This window comes from Paramisgurnus dabryanus, chromosome 11 (assembly GCF_030506205.2).
Source record: "Paramisgurnus dabryanus chromosome 11, PD_genome_1.1, whole genome shotgun sequence".
Taxonomy (NCBI): Eukaryota; Metazoa; Chordata; class Actinopteri; order Cypriniformes; family Cobitidae; genus Paramisgurnus; species Paramisgurnus dabryanus.
In genome coordinates, this window is record NC_133347.1 from 30,228,721 (window position 1) to 30,244,678 (window position 15,958).

At 37.3% G+C, this 15,958-nt stretch overlaps 1 protein-coding gene across 1 annotated transcript in view; it reads right to left on the reverse strand.

Moving 5' to 3' along the window:
* Positions 1-256: 256 nt before the first annotated feature.
* Positions 257-15,958, reverse strand: part of il17rb (interleukin 17 receptor B) — a 31,313-nt gene continuing 15,611 nt past the window's right edge. The window contains exons 5-12 of the mRNA XM_065247763.2: positions 10,104-10,239; positions 9,988-10,017; positions 2,759-2,898; positions 2,594-2,662; positions 2,411-2,480; positions 2,160-2,240; positions 1,103-1,366; positions 257-798 (exon numbers count right to left, since the gene is read on the reverse strand). Coding sequence (XP_065103835.1) covers positions 512-798; positions 1,103-1,366; positions 2,160-2,240; positions 2,411-2,480; positions 2,594-2,662; positions 2,759-2,898; positions 9,988-10,017; positions 10,104-10,239 — 1,077 coding nt within the window. The 3' untranslated portion in view covers positions 257-511. The remainder of the gene's footprint in view (positions 799-1,102; positions 1,367-2,159; positions 2,241-2,410; positions 2,481-2,593; positions 2,663-2,758; positions 2,899-9,987; positions 10,018-10,103; positions 10,240-15,958) is intronic.

Consider the following 15,958-nt stretch of genomic DNA (forward strand, 5'->3'; position numbering starts at 1 on the left):
TTGCTGATAATAATATCACACTACAATACAAAATAAATGAAGCTGAATTTAGCCTATTTATTATACTGTAGATAATATACATCTACTATGGAAGAGGATTAGGGCCACTGGTGAAAAAAATATTTGAATTCTGACTTTATTCTCAGAATTCTGACTTTAATCCCAGAATTCTGAGAATAAAGTCAGAATTCTGAGAATAAAGTCAGAATTCAAATTCTGAGATTAAAGTCAGAATTCTGAGAATAAAGTCAGAATTAAAAAAAAAAATTCACCAGTGGCCCTAATCCTCTTCCGTACATCTACAGATAGCAGAGCGATACATAATATAGTGAAGAATGGCTTAAAATAAAAATAAAGATTATATGGACCTTCACAACTACTGTATGGTGCTCATATTCATGCTAAAAGTTGAAGACTTTGTTCTGTGCTGATGCTGTAGCATGTGATACTGATGACGACATTAACACAGACTGATCCAGTAAAGGTTGTTTTCATCTCCAACCGGTTTATTTCATGGGAAATGATTGAAGCATCTCATCCGCACTGAGCTCTTGGTGTTTGTTCGGTTTGAGATCTTCTGATGAAGCTTCTGCTGATCTCTGGGCAGAACAAACATCCCACAGCCTCTCAGTTCAGCAGGCACCTTCCTCTTCTCCTCATTCGGCTCCAGGTCGACGACCCAAAACTTGTCCAGCTTGTGTGGGTCGTGGGCTGAGCTGGTAACCAGGTTAAGGGCCAAGGCGAAAAGACTGCTGGCAGAGGCTGAAACAGTGTGGTGTGGATTCACTTTTATGTCTTCTGCAGAGAGAGAATAAATCTTAGCATTTTGAATTGTTGACAAACCACTAATAAACAATTCAATATTTGGTGCAACAATTCAATATTTACTGGCCAAGGCCTCTGACCCCTTTAAACTTTTGCATGATAAATATTGTAAAAGTCTTAAAATATTCTCAAAAATCAATCAATACAAGAAATAATAACTGTTTGTTTAAAGAAAATGATTAGTTTAAAAACACCTGCAACTATGTTCTGACACAAATTCCACCATTTCCTTATAATCTGTGCTATGAATAACACTGAAGCGTGTGGTTTAATATACCAGTATGTGGATGTTGAGGTGGTAAGACGAAGAGAATTCTGTCAGCGAGTTCAGCCTCCGTGTGAAGCCAGCGGATCAGTCCTTGTTCTGATAAACTTCCTCTGTCCCAGGTGTCAATCACGACTCTTATATCTCCACAGCTCTGCAGTGACTCAGCCAGGAGCATCACTTTGTGCTGAAATACACCATCTACTGCAGGATACACAACCAACACCTGGACGCATGCGCTGAGCTCTGAACCACGGCCGTGACCCCATGTCCGACCTGCAGGAAGACGAGAGGCTAAGATAATATAATCAAAGTCTCTGTTAGGTTTTGTGTCAGCTAATGGTTCATAATGAACAGAAATTATTAGAATTTTTGTAATGGTTTCTATTGATATTTCAGGAGTGTAATACAGATTCAATTTGGTTTCTATAATTAATTATTCATGCAAAGTGATCCATCAGAGATGGAATAAGACTAACATTAACCAAACACAAGTTATGGATATGAATATGTATATATTGTGTAAATATTTATAGAAATGTTTACAGTTTTGCTCAGCTGAAAGTAGAGGATTATGACTATGTTAGCGATAGAATTGCGGTATAGAAATACAAACCTAAACAATTACTAAACATCAAAGCACAATATAATCTATGATTGCACGCTCCCTTAATCTTTTGCAGATTTTGATTTAGTGACACTGGGTCGCTGTTATGTTTGCTAGCCATTTTAACGTTATACTGACTAGCTCAGGTTCTCATCGTTTATTGGTTGCACTGATGGCATCGTCGCTTGACATAGGTTGTGGTGTCACATTGGTCTTGGCCATGAATGTTGTTAATCTTGGGTAGAAGATGATGCTGCGAACTTTTTCCCTTTCGTATATTTCGTATATAGCGCTTTGGTTTTTATCTGCTGATGTGTGCCTGAAGATCCTCCAATGGTGGTACAAAATGAACCATTATATCATAGCAGTGTGCAGATGTTTGATTTTTAATTAGCAATCCCATAACCATTTTACTTTAATTAATAAAGGTGTAAATTGTAAAGGTACTGAGTGTTTTCTTACGCATGAAGTAGCAGACGAACACTACTAGAAGAAACACCAGCACACATCCAACAGCAACAGCGACAGCCAGCCCTGAACTGTCTAAACACAAAATCACAAACAAAACTCATTAAACTAGATGAATTGAAATATTTATTTATTTTATTTTAAAACATTTTTATTATTTAACACACTATGTTTGAAAAAAAAACTTTTTTATTAAAAACTATTGTATTGATTGACATATAAGCATGAAGATGTGAGATACTTACTTGTACACTTCACTTCATGTTTAACAGTACAACAGTGTAAATCCTTACAGTTTTCAATGGATGGGGTGATCTGTCATATAGAGTTGAGGGCGTTTAATTAATTCATGACTTATTTAGAGGTCATATGATGTAGACGACGAAAGAGATCGGTCACAGTTACAGAACTTGATTTGAAATAATCACCCATATCATGAAGTCTTTACAGGTCCCAGAATATGGCAGTTCAACTTTAAGCTTTTCTTCTTTTCCCACCTGTAAGACAAACAGAAATAAATGTCAGAAAGAGAAACGCTGTCCATGTTTGAAAACCTGAAATTGTTTCGTATGCAGACTGTGGTGAAAACAAACCTCCTTTATCCTTGTAGTGTTCAATATATCAGTTTCGTCCATGAGTTGGACGATGTACGTATCAGTCATTGAAGTGGTAAAAAACTTAACCGCTATCTTTTCATCATAAAGGACTGAAGAAACATTAGCATCCCATGGATCTACAGGAAGTTAAAAATGAGAAACATCAAAGCCAAAAACGACATCTAAATAAACCCCTGTTGAACTTTTTCAAAATAAATAGACCTTGACCTTGCAGGCCATAAAATGGGCAAAAAATAATATATTTTCAACCAGAAACCTTTAAAATGTTTTGACTGTTTTTTTACACAACATCAGCATTAATTGTGGTGTTCGGAAAACACAAACTCATGACGCGACTCACTGAAAATCATTTCTGTGTAAGCTACAAAAACATTGATGTGATTTGGGCATGTGCATGTGAAACAACAATGGTGGCCAACAGGACTGTGTTTGTGCTGCCCAAGATACTCAAGTTTATTAACACAGATCCAACAAAGCTTGTAACATTTCAAATCTTTAATATAGTCCACGATCACTTAAATAAATCTACCTCATCATCAGTTGGAGGCTGTTTACACTTGGCATTAACATGCATTTTCGTCGATTGGATCACAAGTGGACGCCGTTAATGCCAGGTGTAAACGGTGTTTAAAACGTTTTGAACGCGTCCACTTTCGACCACTTTCAACCACATTCAGAGATCATTGAAATTTCGATCGGATTGCTTTTGTAGTGTAAATGCATTACCAGGGTTTGACATTAACACCCACCAAATGCAGGTTGATTTTTGCTGTGGCAGGTAAGACAACCAATCCCACTAGCCACTTGCAGGTTGAATATAATATTTTTGTTTTGGTTTCTTAAAGCAGACATTTCATGCTTTTAAATCTGTCCTTTTTACATATAAATCATCTATTTGTGGTTTATATAAAGCGGATCTGCAATGCTTGGGTCTGAATTCCTCATTATTATAGCCCCACAGGCCCCCTTTCTACCCCTTTTCTGATGTGCATCTGAGAGCAACTCATTTTTGTGCTGTCTTTAAATGCACGTCATACCCTGCCCCCTCTCCAGGTTGCAGAGGTGACACTCGGTTAAACTCCACCCCGTTTGGCCATTTTTGTAGTTTTATAGCAGAGATATGATTATCTAGCGGCACAGAAACTTTTTATTTACTCGTTATTCACAAAATGTCAACAACGGAAGACTTGTCCATCCAGCCGTACATGTTCGAGCCAGAGTCGGAAATGGAGCGTGATGAAAATGAAGACAACGAACCTGCAGAACAACGTCTTCATATGGAGGTATCGCAATGGTGTGTTAATGCCGTTTGTCAATCCGAAAGCTGCAGCCTCCGGAGGTCGCATTTCTAGGCTGCATACGTTATCAAGACGGTCTTGTTTCAGAATATTAACAATTATAAAGTTGACTATTATTCTTAGTTAATCGTAAGTTGTTGTAATATGCTCATGACTTGCAAATGTAATGCTCAGTTAACTTAAACCAGACTTGATGCCCAAAAGCGATCTCCACAGGCTGCAGCATGCTAAACCATGACCACCGTGTACTTTACTTTTTTACTTTAAGTTATTTACAGCTTACCGAAGTGCTCTGCTCGTTGTCTCCAAAGATAGAAGTAATTGACCCCTCAATCAGACGAAGTCTATCGGCAAATCCTTCTTTATACTGGCGGAGATTGGTGAATTATTTATCCTTGAAGTGCTTCGGGCACACAAAAATGACTTTACCCACAGATATGGGTACATTTCTTACCCTCTCGTAACTTCTGCATCCTTGGGCTTGGACTACAATATCGCAGCGAGAAATAAAAATGGCGGATTGCTCGAAGTGTTTGGAATGTGAGTCGATGTCCTTATTTGGCAGTTCCGCTGCAAATACTGTGACGTAATTGTTCAAAAAATGTAATAGATAATAGAAAAATCAGAACAGGTTGGAAAATATGACCAAAACAGAATATAAAGATATCAACAAAGCACCTGAAGAGACTAATTTCAACTTTTATGTACTTATAAACACTACAAATATACAACAAAATGCATTTAAGAGCTAAGAAAGTGGATTTAGCATGATATGTCTCCTTTAAAAGTTATGCAAAAATGATAAACAATGCGCAATAATAAACTATAACTGCCATGAGCACTTCCTACACCCAGCGCAACGCACAGTAGGCAGAGCCGATCCGCCCTAAACGCAGGCTACGCGAGCTGCGTAGGGCCCTGCACCACTAGGGGGCTCCCTTGTTCTTAACCAACGACCAGCTGGCGAGTGACATCATTGTGCCGTGGGAGCCATTCGAAATAACAAGCAGTCTGATCTCACAATACTTTAATTACAGTTGTCAGTCCATATATGCAGCTCCGCATATACGGTTGACGCGCCTATCAACATGCATCTTCATTCGGATATTAAAGCTATCCGCCCGGAGCAGGAAAGACAAGCGCCAAGGTGAAGTAAAAAGATTGAGAACACAAAATTCCTATTTACCCTTGAATAACCATGCAATAGATTTATAACAAACACTGCAGTCCAAATCCCTAGATTCAATTTTAGTCCAGTGTGTTTTGTTAGAAATGCTTGTACACATTAATAATCAAAATCTTTCATACGTGTTAAAAAAATAAACACATTTATTCATGCAAGATGTTGTGTGACTCCTGTAAGAATTTTATAACAATGCACATTAGGTCTTATGTTTGAATATTTAAAGAAATATTTATGTATTTTGGTATGTTTATCTGTGGAGTCTTCATGCCTTAGTTTTTAAAAAAATTGGAAAATCTGTTACTTGTTATAGTTTATCTGACAGCTATTTTGGTTTTATTTTATTCATAATTTTAAATTTCCCTGATAATCTACATCTCTTAAAAAATAATATATTTGGCAGTAGACCTTGTTTTCTAAGTACTAATGTAACAGATAAAGGGCTTTTCAGAAAACATGTACCAATGTTATAATTAGGAAGTATTCTGATGAGTGTCACAGTAATGTACATGTGTCAAAAACGTACAACTATAAGATAATACGTGTTTTAGTTAACATTTTGTTTATAGCTACATGTAAGCAGAGACAGTGAATGTTTTTTTTATGTTTTTTTATGTTTGCTTAGGGCCCCCAGAAGGCCAGGATTGGCTCTGAGAGTAGGGGTTATTTATTGACCCAGTCTGAATGCATACACGCACACTTCGGGAAAGATAAAACAAATGCATGGAAGTGATTGAAGAGATTTAGGGCTCTATCTTACACCCGGCGCAATGTGCGACACAAGTTTCTTTTGCTAGTTTCCACTATGCGCAATGATCATTTTCATGTTTAGCACCACGTTGTTTAAATAGCAAATGCATTTGCGCCCCCTTTTGCGCCCATGGGCGTTTTGGTCTGAAAACGAAGTGTGTTCAGGCGCATTGCTGGCGCATTGCTATTTTGAGGCAACTAAAATAGACTACGCCATTGACCAAAAAAAACCTGCTCTAAAGTCAATGGCGCAATCGTGTTTTTTGTTATTTAAAGAGCGCATTAGTAATATGCGCCTACAAACGGGATGACAACGCGGGTTTGCTTATCACATACATGAATGCACAGCAGCACAAAAGCGCTTTTAAATATGAAAGATTAAAGGATTGAATGTAAAAGATTATTTGGACACAAATGAGGACTAATTATGAGACGTTAGAAGGCGCAAAGAGCAGCTTCACCTGCAGCCTGGTAAGTAAATAAATGCTTTGCTTTAAAGAAATGCATCTGTTTTAAAATGTTTTTTTTTTTAAATGCTACCTCACGGATTTATTGTCAAAATTGCGTCTGTAAAAATGCTGAGTGGCTAGTAACTTTGGAAAACAACTAGACACATGTCAAGGCCTGCTTATAACTTATGTTTTATACATGACTCCAAATCGTAGATTAATTTCATTTGGATAATCCGATCTCAATGTTTCAGAGGTTATTAAGATATGTGTGAGGGAGAGAGGAAAGCTGAGAAATATTTAAAAAGATTAGTCACTAATAACAATTATATTCTGCTTGTTTGTTGCCATATGATGAGAAGCAGAAGCATATGCCATTAAAATGTTTTTATTTATGAAAATAAATCACAAAATTTAAAACTTCACTATGTCTGTGTGAACTTTTTCAATAACGCAAAGGAAAAAACTTTTGTTTTTAGTACAAATGTTGTTGTTTACATCAAGACTGAATGAGAGACACACATCTAGAGACATGAACACCAACTGCAAGGGTTAATCCATAGGAAGACCTCAAACTTTTTATGACCTCAGAGCCTTGTCTTGAAATGTAAACTTTATTTCAGACATCATTATCACTGGCTTATGCTCAATGAACTTTATTTATCCGTTAGGAACTTCATTTGTTTTAGGTTCAGTTAAAACTTACATTGATTTATGTAAAGTCCAACTCTATTGAAAACGTTCACAAATGTCCACCCCTTCTCTTTCCAGCAAATTAAGATTTTTTTTTTAAATGTATGCTGGCACTTATAGGACTCAACATGTTAATGGTTTATAAAGGATATACCTGAACTCTACATCCAGCCTAACAGTAAAGAGAAACTTTAAAGGGGGAATTATGAGAGAAAGCTGCAGTCATCTGTCTTCTCTGCGATGATATTAGACGAACACTCGTGGCCAAAACAGCCACAGCTGATTTTGTTGATAATTGTTTGCTTAGACATACATGCATTTATGTTTCCTTAATATCACAACAACATCTAACTGTATGATTTTAAAAACAGGAGAACAACACTTCAGGCCACAGCTGCTGCTGTTTGTACAACATCTGCTAAATATAACACTTCCTTTAGTTTCCACATGTTTCCCTAAAGTCGAGGAAATACACAAGAGGTGGGTAGTTAATATACAACAAGACGATGTAAACATTTACCAAGAGTGTGTAGCCAACATTTCTAAACTACTGATCTCCAACTCTTTCATTGGTACAACTAAATGAATGTAATGTCATACACAGCAGTGGCGTAGCGTCTAGGTATGCATGTGCATATGGGTCCGACCCCCTTCCATAAAGATTATGATGTGATATACATGATTTTTACTCTTAACGTCTTTATGCAGATTGTGTATGAGCATGATCTGTTAAAAGTGATTTAGTGTTTGTGTGTGTATTTGCTCAGACTGCGTGCCATGTGTTGGTGAATCCCTCGTGCTCTCTGTAATAAATGCCTCTTTGTTACACTTGTTGTTTGGAGTCTGTTATATTCCCTGTGTAATTTTTCATCTTACTTTAACTTGACAGTACAACATAAATCTTATCTGAAACCATGCATTCTGAACAAATACTATTGGTCAACTTTGATCTGTCCAATTGAAAGCAAACATGTTTGCTGTTGTCTGACCTGTTCAGAAGATAAAGTCATCTCTGTGTCAATCTTTAATCTCTTCAGATGTTGAAAAGCCCTGCTGATATTAACTCACACTCTTTAACTGCTCAAGTTTATGTTGATTTTTAACAAGAATCAGAATAAGGGCTTGTTTGATGTTTGCATGATATGTCCTTCTTTAGATGTGTCCTTAACTTTAAAGATTAAACCATCTAGGTGGTGACAAGTTTAAACTTTAAGAAACAAAAGTTCAAACGCTCCATCATCCATCCACAGCACATCCACACGTCTAGTTTCAGATGTAATTTAATCACTGATTTCTCTTTATGTTTAACTGATCAGACCTACAGATTGCATCTTTTAAGCACGTTTATCTCAAGCTCTTTTCTGCTGTATGAGCAAATGAGCAATGACAAATTAGTTCACACATTCATTGTTTTCAAAGATGCGCAGATGAAGTATTTATACTGGTCACAAAAATATGTAAGAAATAATTGACTAATTGAAGTCTCAATGTACCGAATGCATAAACTACTCTTTCAATGTTCTTAAATGATAGAACAGATTTTACTTTTGCTAAGAGACGAAGCTGAAAAAAGCCACTGCATTTATCTGTCTATCAAACTTTAAGCCATCATCAGGTTTTTTACCCAAGGTTTTACAGAAAAAGATAACTAGTCTAAGGTTATTTTAGATGAGCTAAGAGAATCAGACCCACAAAACACTTTAACTGCAGTTTTACTCTCATTAAAATGAAGGAAATGTAAAACTAACCATGCGTTCACATCAGACAAACACCCTTGAGTGTTTCCATCCATAAGTATTATATGTTTTAGGAGTAAATAGACTTTAGTCTATACATAGCAATGAAATTACACCCCATGCTTCCTAAACATACACCCCAGTGGAAGCATATACAATGGAAAAAGGATGGGTGCTAAAATAGATCCCTGGTGAACACTTCAAGTTACTTCAATGTAAACATTTCTTTGATCAGTAGGCCTACTGTATATGTGTTTCGTGAGATTAAACCTATGATTGTGCGTTCCTTACACAATGCTATGTTGAGCCAGATTTGTTGTATTTTAAATATTTGCTGATGTTAAATGTGTGCAGAATTTAAATATACTTATCTAATTCCGTGTGACACCCATGAAACATGAAATTAATCATATTGTTATTATTTATTACTAGTGGTCAACTGATATGGGTTTTTATGGCCTATGCCGATGTTAAGAAAGCAATGTGGCCGATAGAAGGCCAATATTTAAGATATATCATTATAGTAACTGAAAAACATAAAACAAATGGTGAAACTAAATAAATTCATATCTATGCAATATTCATTTAATTTACAAAACTTGTTATATAGTAAATATTGTAATGAGGTTAAATAATTACTGCTTATAGATTGAGATAACATATATAATTAATGACAAAAACAATATTTCAGTCCTTAATATTAACAAATAAATTGCATAAAGTTACTTTACTCAATAAGAGGTTGTTTCACTTTGTTAAAGTTGAAGTTGAAAATATATTATTACATCAAAAAAGATTTGTGTGTGTTCTTCTGTTTTGTCTTTGTAAAAACAATACAAAAACATGATAAATGCACAGCCTAGATCGGAGAATCTACCGGCCAAACTGAAAGATTTATCACCCTTGGCAATATATCGGTCAACCATTATTTATTACTTAAAATTCTAATACATCACTTCTGATCCTAATCCCATGTAAATTTGCCATTAATATTACAGACGTCCTGTGGTAAAGTTGCATTACTCCTGCATCTACCACTGTAATAGTAATTATGTCCAAATAAAGCTTAACATGATAATGAGAAATACAGCCTTACCGCACAATGGTTTCTTTCTTATCTCACATCCTAGTAAGACAGAGAAGACAAATATCAAATATTACATCACAAAAAGCCAAAGACTATGAGGCTTTAAGAGTAACTAAATATTAAACCTTGTGTTTCATAAACGCTGCTCTTCGTGTAACCCTCTGTAGATACACCGGGTGGGGTGGGAAGATTATAGCCAAGTACAAGATACGTGGTTTCAGGATCAACAGAAAAATTTTCAACAGTCAAACTGAAATGTACCTACAAAAAAAAACTCATTAGGAAACAAGGAGATATACAACTGTCTCAACACTGATGATAAACTAAAGGAAATGAAAGTAGTATTCTCATCTGCTTAAATTTTTTTAATATAATTCATAAATATTATATAAACCTCCCACTGAAATCTTTACCTGAAATCTTTGAAATATATTTTGAGAATGAATGGCTTAGCTTGCTTATGGGCCATTAACGGTACATGACAACACTTTCAACCAAAAATTGAAACGTTGATATATTTGTTTACACAACAACAAACGCGTTTCGGGGTCCTGATATGCAAACTTTTGAAAACAGGTTTCAAAGTGCAAGTTTTGTGAAATTTACATAGTTTTAGATTTATACTGAGTTTATTTATATCCTCTCTCGCTACTTTTGCTTGCGCAAACACACTGGCAGTTGTAGGGGGAGACTTATTATTTTGCATGTAATCTCAAATGTCATTTTGTACCCCAAAAAATCGGTACTTTATCAACGCTTCTCACTCCTATCCAGTAGGTGGTGATCAATTTGTTTAAAAATAAAGCTACATTAAAGCTTGTTGACATTGCCAACACAGAATAATATAAAATCACTTAAGTGACTATCAAATCTGTTTAACAGATTATTTTACAGAATTACAAGTGGGGGCTTGTATTGTGAGCATATGAGATGACATGTGTGCGCAAGGGTTTAAAACAAGCTTGCAAAATGGCTGGGTTATTGTTGACCCATAATGGGTAAATATTGGACAGAACACATGCTGGATTAAAAATGACCCAATGTTAGGTTTAAACAACCCAGCACTGGGTCAATTTTAACCCAGCTGTGTGTTCTGTCCAATGAGTACGGGTCAAAAATAACCCAGCTATTTTTAGAGTGCATGCTTTCGTTTTTACACGCACAGATCTGTTATGCTGTCGCAATATTTTTTTTATCGTATTGTACGTTTTTTTATTGCCATAAAATTGCCGCCATACGCTTCTCCAACAAAGCTTACAAAATGTTGAGGCTTCATCATAGTACAGGGTCACTTGTACATCAAGTCAAGTCGGCTTTGAAATTTTAACCATGAACAGCTAAAGTACACATTGAAACCAAACAACGTTCCTTCAGGACATACAACAACACAGAACACAGTCAAATTTCGCTGACGCCATCAGCATCTGCTTTATTTACATTGCATCAAAAAAATTTCTTTTTATTCATTGTTTTTGCAGCATTGATCATAACAACAAATAAAGTTTACTGTTGACAAATGAAGGACTGTTGTATTTGTGGTGACACAAATATGAGTCATGGGCAACTAATGCACTCAACCAGGTGAGATGTAGGGGTAATTGGTTGGTCTATTTAATCTTATAATCTATATAATCTTTTACACCGAGCTCTTACCCACTTGGACAGCAAAGACACTTATGTGAGACTGCTTTTTATGGATTTCAGTTCAGCTTTTAATACAATCATTCCACAGACATTGATACACAAACTGGAAACACTGAGTTATTCACTGTGCAACTGGGTATTGGACTTTTTAACAAATAGGACACAGTCTGTAAAAATCCATATTACATCCTCCATTGTTCTCAACACCGGCTCACCGCAGGGCTGTGTTTTGAGCCCAATGTTGTACACAATGCTGACATATGATTGCTCTGCTAGACATCCGAGTAACCATGTTGTCAAGTTCGCAGACGATACAGTTGTGATGGGACTCATTTCTCAGAATGACGAGTCAGCCTACAGATCAGAGGTGGAACAAATGGTGGCCTGGTGCAAGGATAACAATCTTTGCATTAATGTGAGAAAAACCGAAGAAATTATTGTGGATTTCAGGAAAATCAATAGGGGTCACCCCCCTCCCATCTGTATTGGGGGGTTAAGGTGGAAATTGTCTCAAGCTACAAATATCTAGGAGTACACATAACCGATGATCTTAAGGGAAACTCAACTGCAGCAGCCTGGTAAAAAAGGCTCATCAAAGACTGTATTTTCTGAGGAAGCTTAAAAAGGCTGGCCTGGGAACTGCAGTTCTTACATCTTTTTATAAGTGTGTGGTGGAGAGTACCTTAACATCTTGTATTACAGTGTGGTATGGAAACTGCTCTGTAACAGATAGGAAGGCCCTACAGCGTGTGGTTAAGACGGCAGAGAAAGTCATCGGTCGCAGTCTGCCTGAAATTGGAGACATATACACCAATGCATGTACAACCCCAAATCAGAAAAAGTTGGGACACTGTAAAAATGGTGAGTAAAAAAGGAATGGAATAATTTACAAATCTCATAAACTTATATTTTATTCACAATAGAATATAAATAACACATCAAATGTAGAAAGTGAGACATTTTGAAATGTCATGCCAAATATTGTCTCATTTGGATTTCATGAGAGCTACACATTCCAAAAAAAGTTGGGACAGGTAGCAATAAGAGGCCAGAAAATTTAAATGTACAAATAAAGGAACAGCTGGAAGAGGACCAATGTTTAGGAATGGACATTTTGTCCTATTCTTGTCTAAAACAGGCTTCTAGTTGCTCAACTGTCTTAGGTCTTCTTTGTCACATCTTCCTCTTTATGATGCTCTGAATGTTTTCTGTGGGTGAAAGATCTGGACTGCAGGCTGGCCATTTCAGTACTCAGATCCTTCTTCTACGCAGTCTTGACGTCGTAATTGATGCAGTATGTGGTCTGGCATTGTCATGTTGGAAAATGCAAGGTCTTCCCTGAAAGAGACGAGGTCTGAATGAGGGCATATGTTGCTCTAAAACTTGGATAAACCTTTCAGCATTGATGGTGCCTTTCCAGATGTGTAAGCTGCCCATGCCACGCACTCATGCAACCCCAAACCATCAGAGATGCAGGTTTCTGAAATGAGCCCTAATAACAGCTTGGGTTGTCATTGTCCTCTTTAGTCCGGATGAAATGGCGTCCCAGTTTTCCAAAAAGACCTTCAAATTTTGATTCGTCTGACAACAGAACAGTTTTCCACTTTGCCAAAGTCCATTTTAAATGAGCCTTGGCCCAGAGAAAACGCCTGCGCTTCTGGGTCATGTTTAGATATGGCTTCTTGTTTGACCTATAGAGTTTTAGCTGGCAACAGCGAATGACACGGTGGATTGTGTTCACCGACAGTGTTTTCTGGAAGTATTCCAGAGCCCATGTTATGATTTCCATTACAGTAGCATTCCTGTATGTGATGCAGTGCCGTCTAAGAGCCCGAAGATCACGGGCATCCAGTATGGTTTTCCAGCCTTGACCCTTACGCACAGAGATTTTACCAGATTCTCTGAATCTTTGAATGATATTATGCACTGTAGATGATGATAACTTCAATCTCTTTGCAATTTTCCTCTGAGAAACTCAGAAAACTCTTTTCCACCGCAGCATTGGGGGGAATTGGTGATTCTCTGCTCATCTTGACTTCTGACAGACACTGCCACTCTGAGAGGCTTTTTTATACCCAATCATGTTGCCAATTGACCTAATAAGTTGCAAATTAGTACTTAAGCTTTTCCTTATGTTTACATTTAAATTTTCTGGCCTCTTATTGCTACCTGTCCCAACTTTTGTTGGAATGTGTAGCTCTCATGAAATCCAAAATGAGCCAATATTTGGCATGACATTTCAAAATATCCCACTTTCAACATTTGATATGTTATTTATATTCTATTGTAAAAAATATATAAGTTTATGAGATTAGTAAATTATTCCATTCTTTTTTTACTCACAATTTCTACAGTGTCCCAACTTTTTCTGATTTGGGGTTGTAAGATTAGGGCTGTTAGCATCATGAAAGACTTCTCCCACCCTGCTAATGGACTGTTTGACCCTCTTCCTTCGGGACAGAGGTTGCGTAGCATCAGAACCAGAACATCTAGATTAAAAAACAGCTTCTATCCAGAAGCTGTGAGACTTTTTAACACTGCCAATGCTTGAACTGACAAACTGAACTTGCTGTCCTAATAATATTGTATTTATATTTATTGTATTTATTGTTGTGAAGTAGTTATTTTATTGTGAATGGTTTTAACCAGACCTCAGAATAATTTCGTTCCAGTTCATGTACATGTTTTGGAATGACAATAAAAAATCCTAATCCTAATCCTACATTATAGCAATGACGCTGATAGTGACGATTCTCTCAGACCAATCAGTGATTTACAGTGTTTTCGTGTCACGTTTCCTATCAGCTCGGGTCGCTTGGAACCCCAACCGAGGTGGTACAAAAAAAGTATCGGGTACTACGTACTGGAAAAGCTCCCAAAAGTAAGCTGACCCGACCCAAACCAAACCGTGGGGTACTATGCAATGGAAAAGTGCCATAAAGGCAGTCACAAGCCGGCTGTGAGGTGAACCACAATGGCACGTCTTGGACAACTGACAGCTATAAATGAAAGTGAATATTGCACACTGAACACGTACACATTGACACATTGATTTGGGACAATCATAATGTAATGTTAAGGTATGTGAGTACCGCTCTGTGACACACCAGGATTTTGAGCAGCGTTCAGAGTAGAGGTCTTCACGGGTCCACTTAGATCCGAAAACCCGAGGTCCGTTTCACATGTGCCTAGGACACGGGTCTGGTACAATAATAGTGGAATCGGGTCTCGGGTAATTTAAAATTAATTTGTTTTTGCCAAACGGACCCGAGAAGACCCGAACTCTTTTGCGAATGTGCGTCAATGTCCTTTTTCAAACCTCTCAAACGTTTGCCAGGAGCGCTTGCGACATTGTGTGGCTGGCGGTAGGTTAATATCCAGTAGGCAGTATCCACGCGTGTAACCACAGTAGCAGCGCGACTGTCAAAGAAGAAGAAGCTTGGCAATAGGGGTGTGCAAAAAAATCGATTCACATTTGAATCACGATTCAAGCTTTGCCGATTCCGAATCGATTCATAGATTCCCAAAAATCGATTCATAATTTTTTTATGCCGTGTTACTATTGTCCTGAAATGAGTTTATCTCAGTTTTCCTATAGATGGCGCTGCGTCATATTCACTCTGACGCCTGCACACTCTTGTCACAGTGTTTCCCACACATTGACTTTACTTATGGGTGCGCTGCCCAGTTATATTAACAAGTGCCCAAGTATATCTGGTATCAAATTTTGTCTTTTTTGTTTTTCTGTGATGATGACACTCTTTAATAATGACATTTTGTGTGCGACATGATGAATTTGGTATGCGTTCACGTGCTCTCTGTTTCTCAAAGAATTGGGATGCGACGCGAACAAGCTCATGTCACATTGTATCCTTCATGTTTCTGAACTTGAGCAGAGTTTTACCATTAGAAGACTTCACGGAGCACCCGCGGACTGTATGGTTCCGGGTTTGTATTTGAAATGGTCAGTAGGGTCCAGGTCAGTCATAGTTAAATTACTTTGGGTCCCAAGTCTGCTAATATTGTGAGTAAAACCCGAGTCGATCGGAGAATGTCCGTGAGCGCTACCGCGCTAAAGCTCGCGTGCAGTTTCAGCGTGCCGAAGGTCTCTATGGCGATAACTGGCTCTTTTCTAACATTATTAATAAACCATATCTTTTCTAAAATCTATTGCACTGAACGAGCAAAGCTCAAGCTGACTCAAGATTTACAAAACGCAAAGCTGTAATGTAAAGTCACTGGGACAGCAAGCAGACTTTTGAATCTGAAATAATGAGTGGATTTAGCTTTTTTTATCCACAAGAGAGAAATAGAAAGAGAGGCACACTTTTCCCGC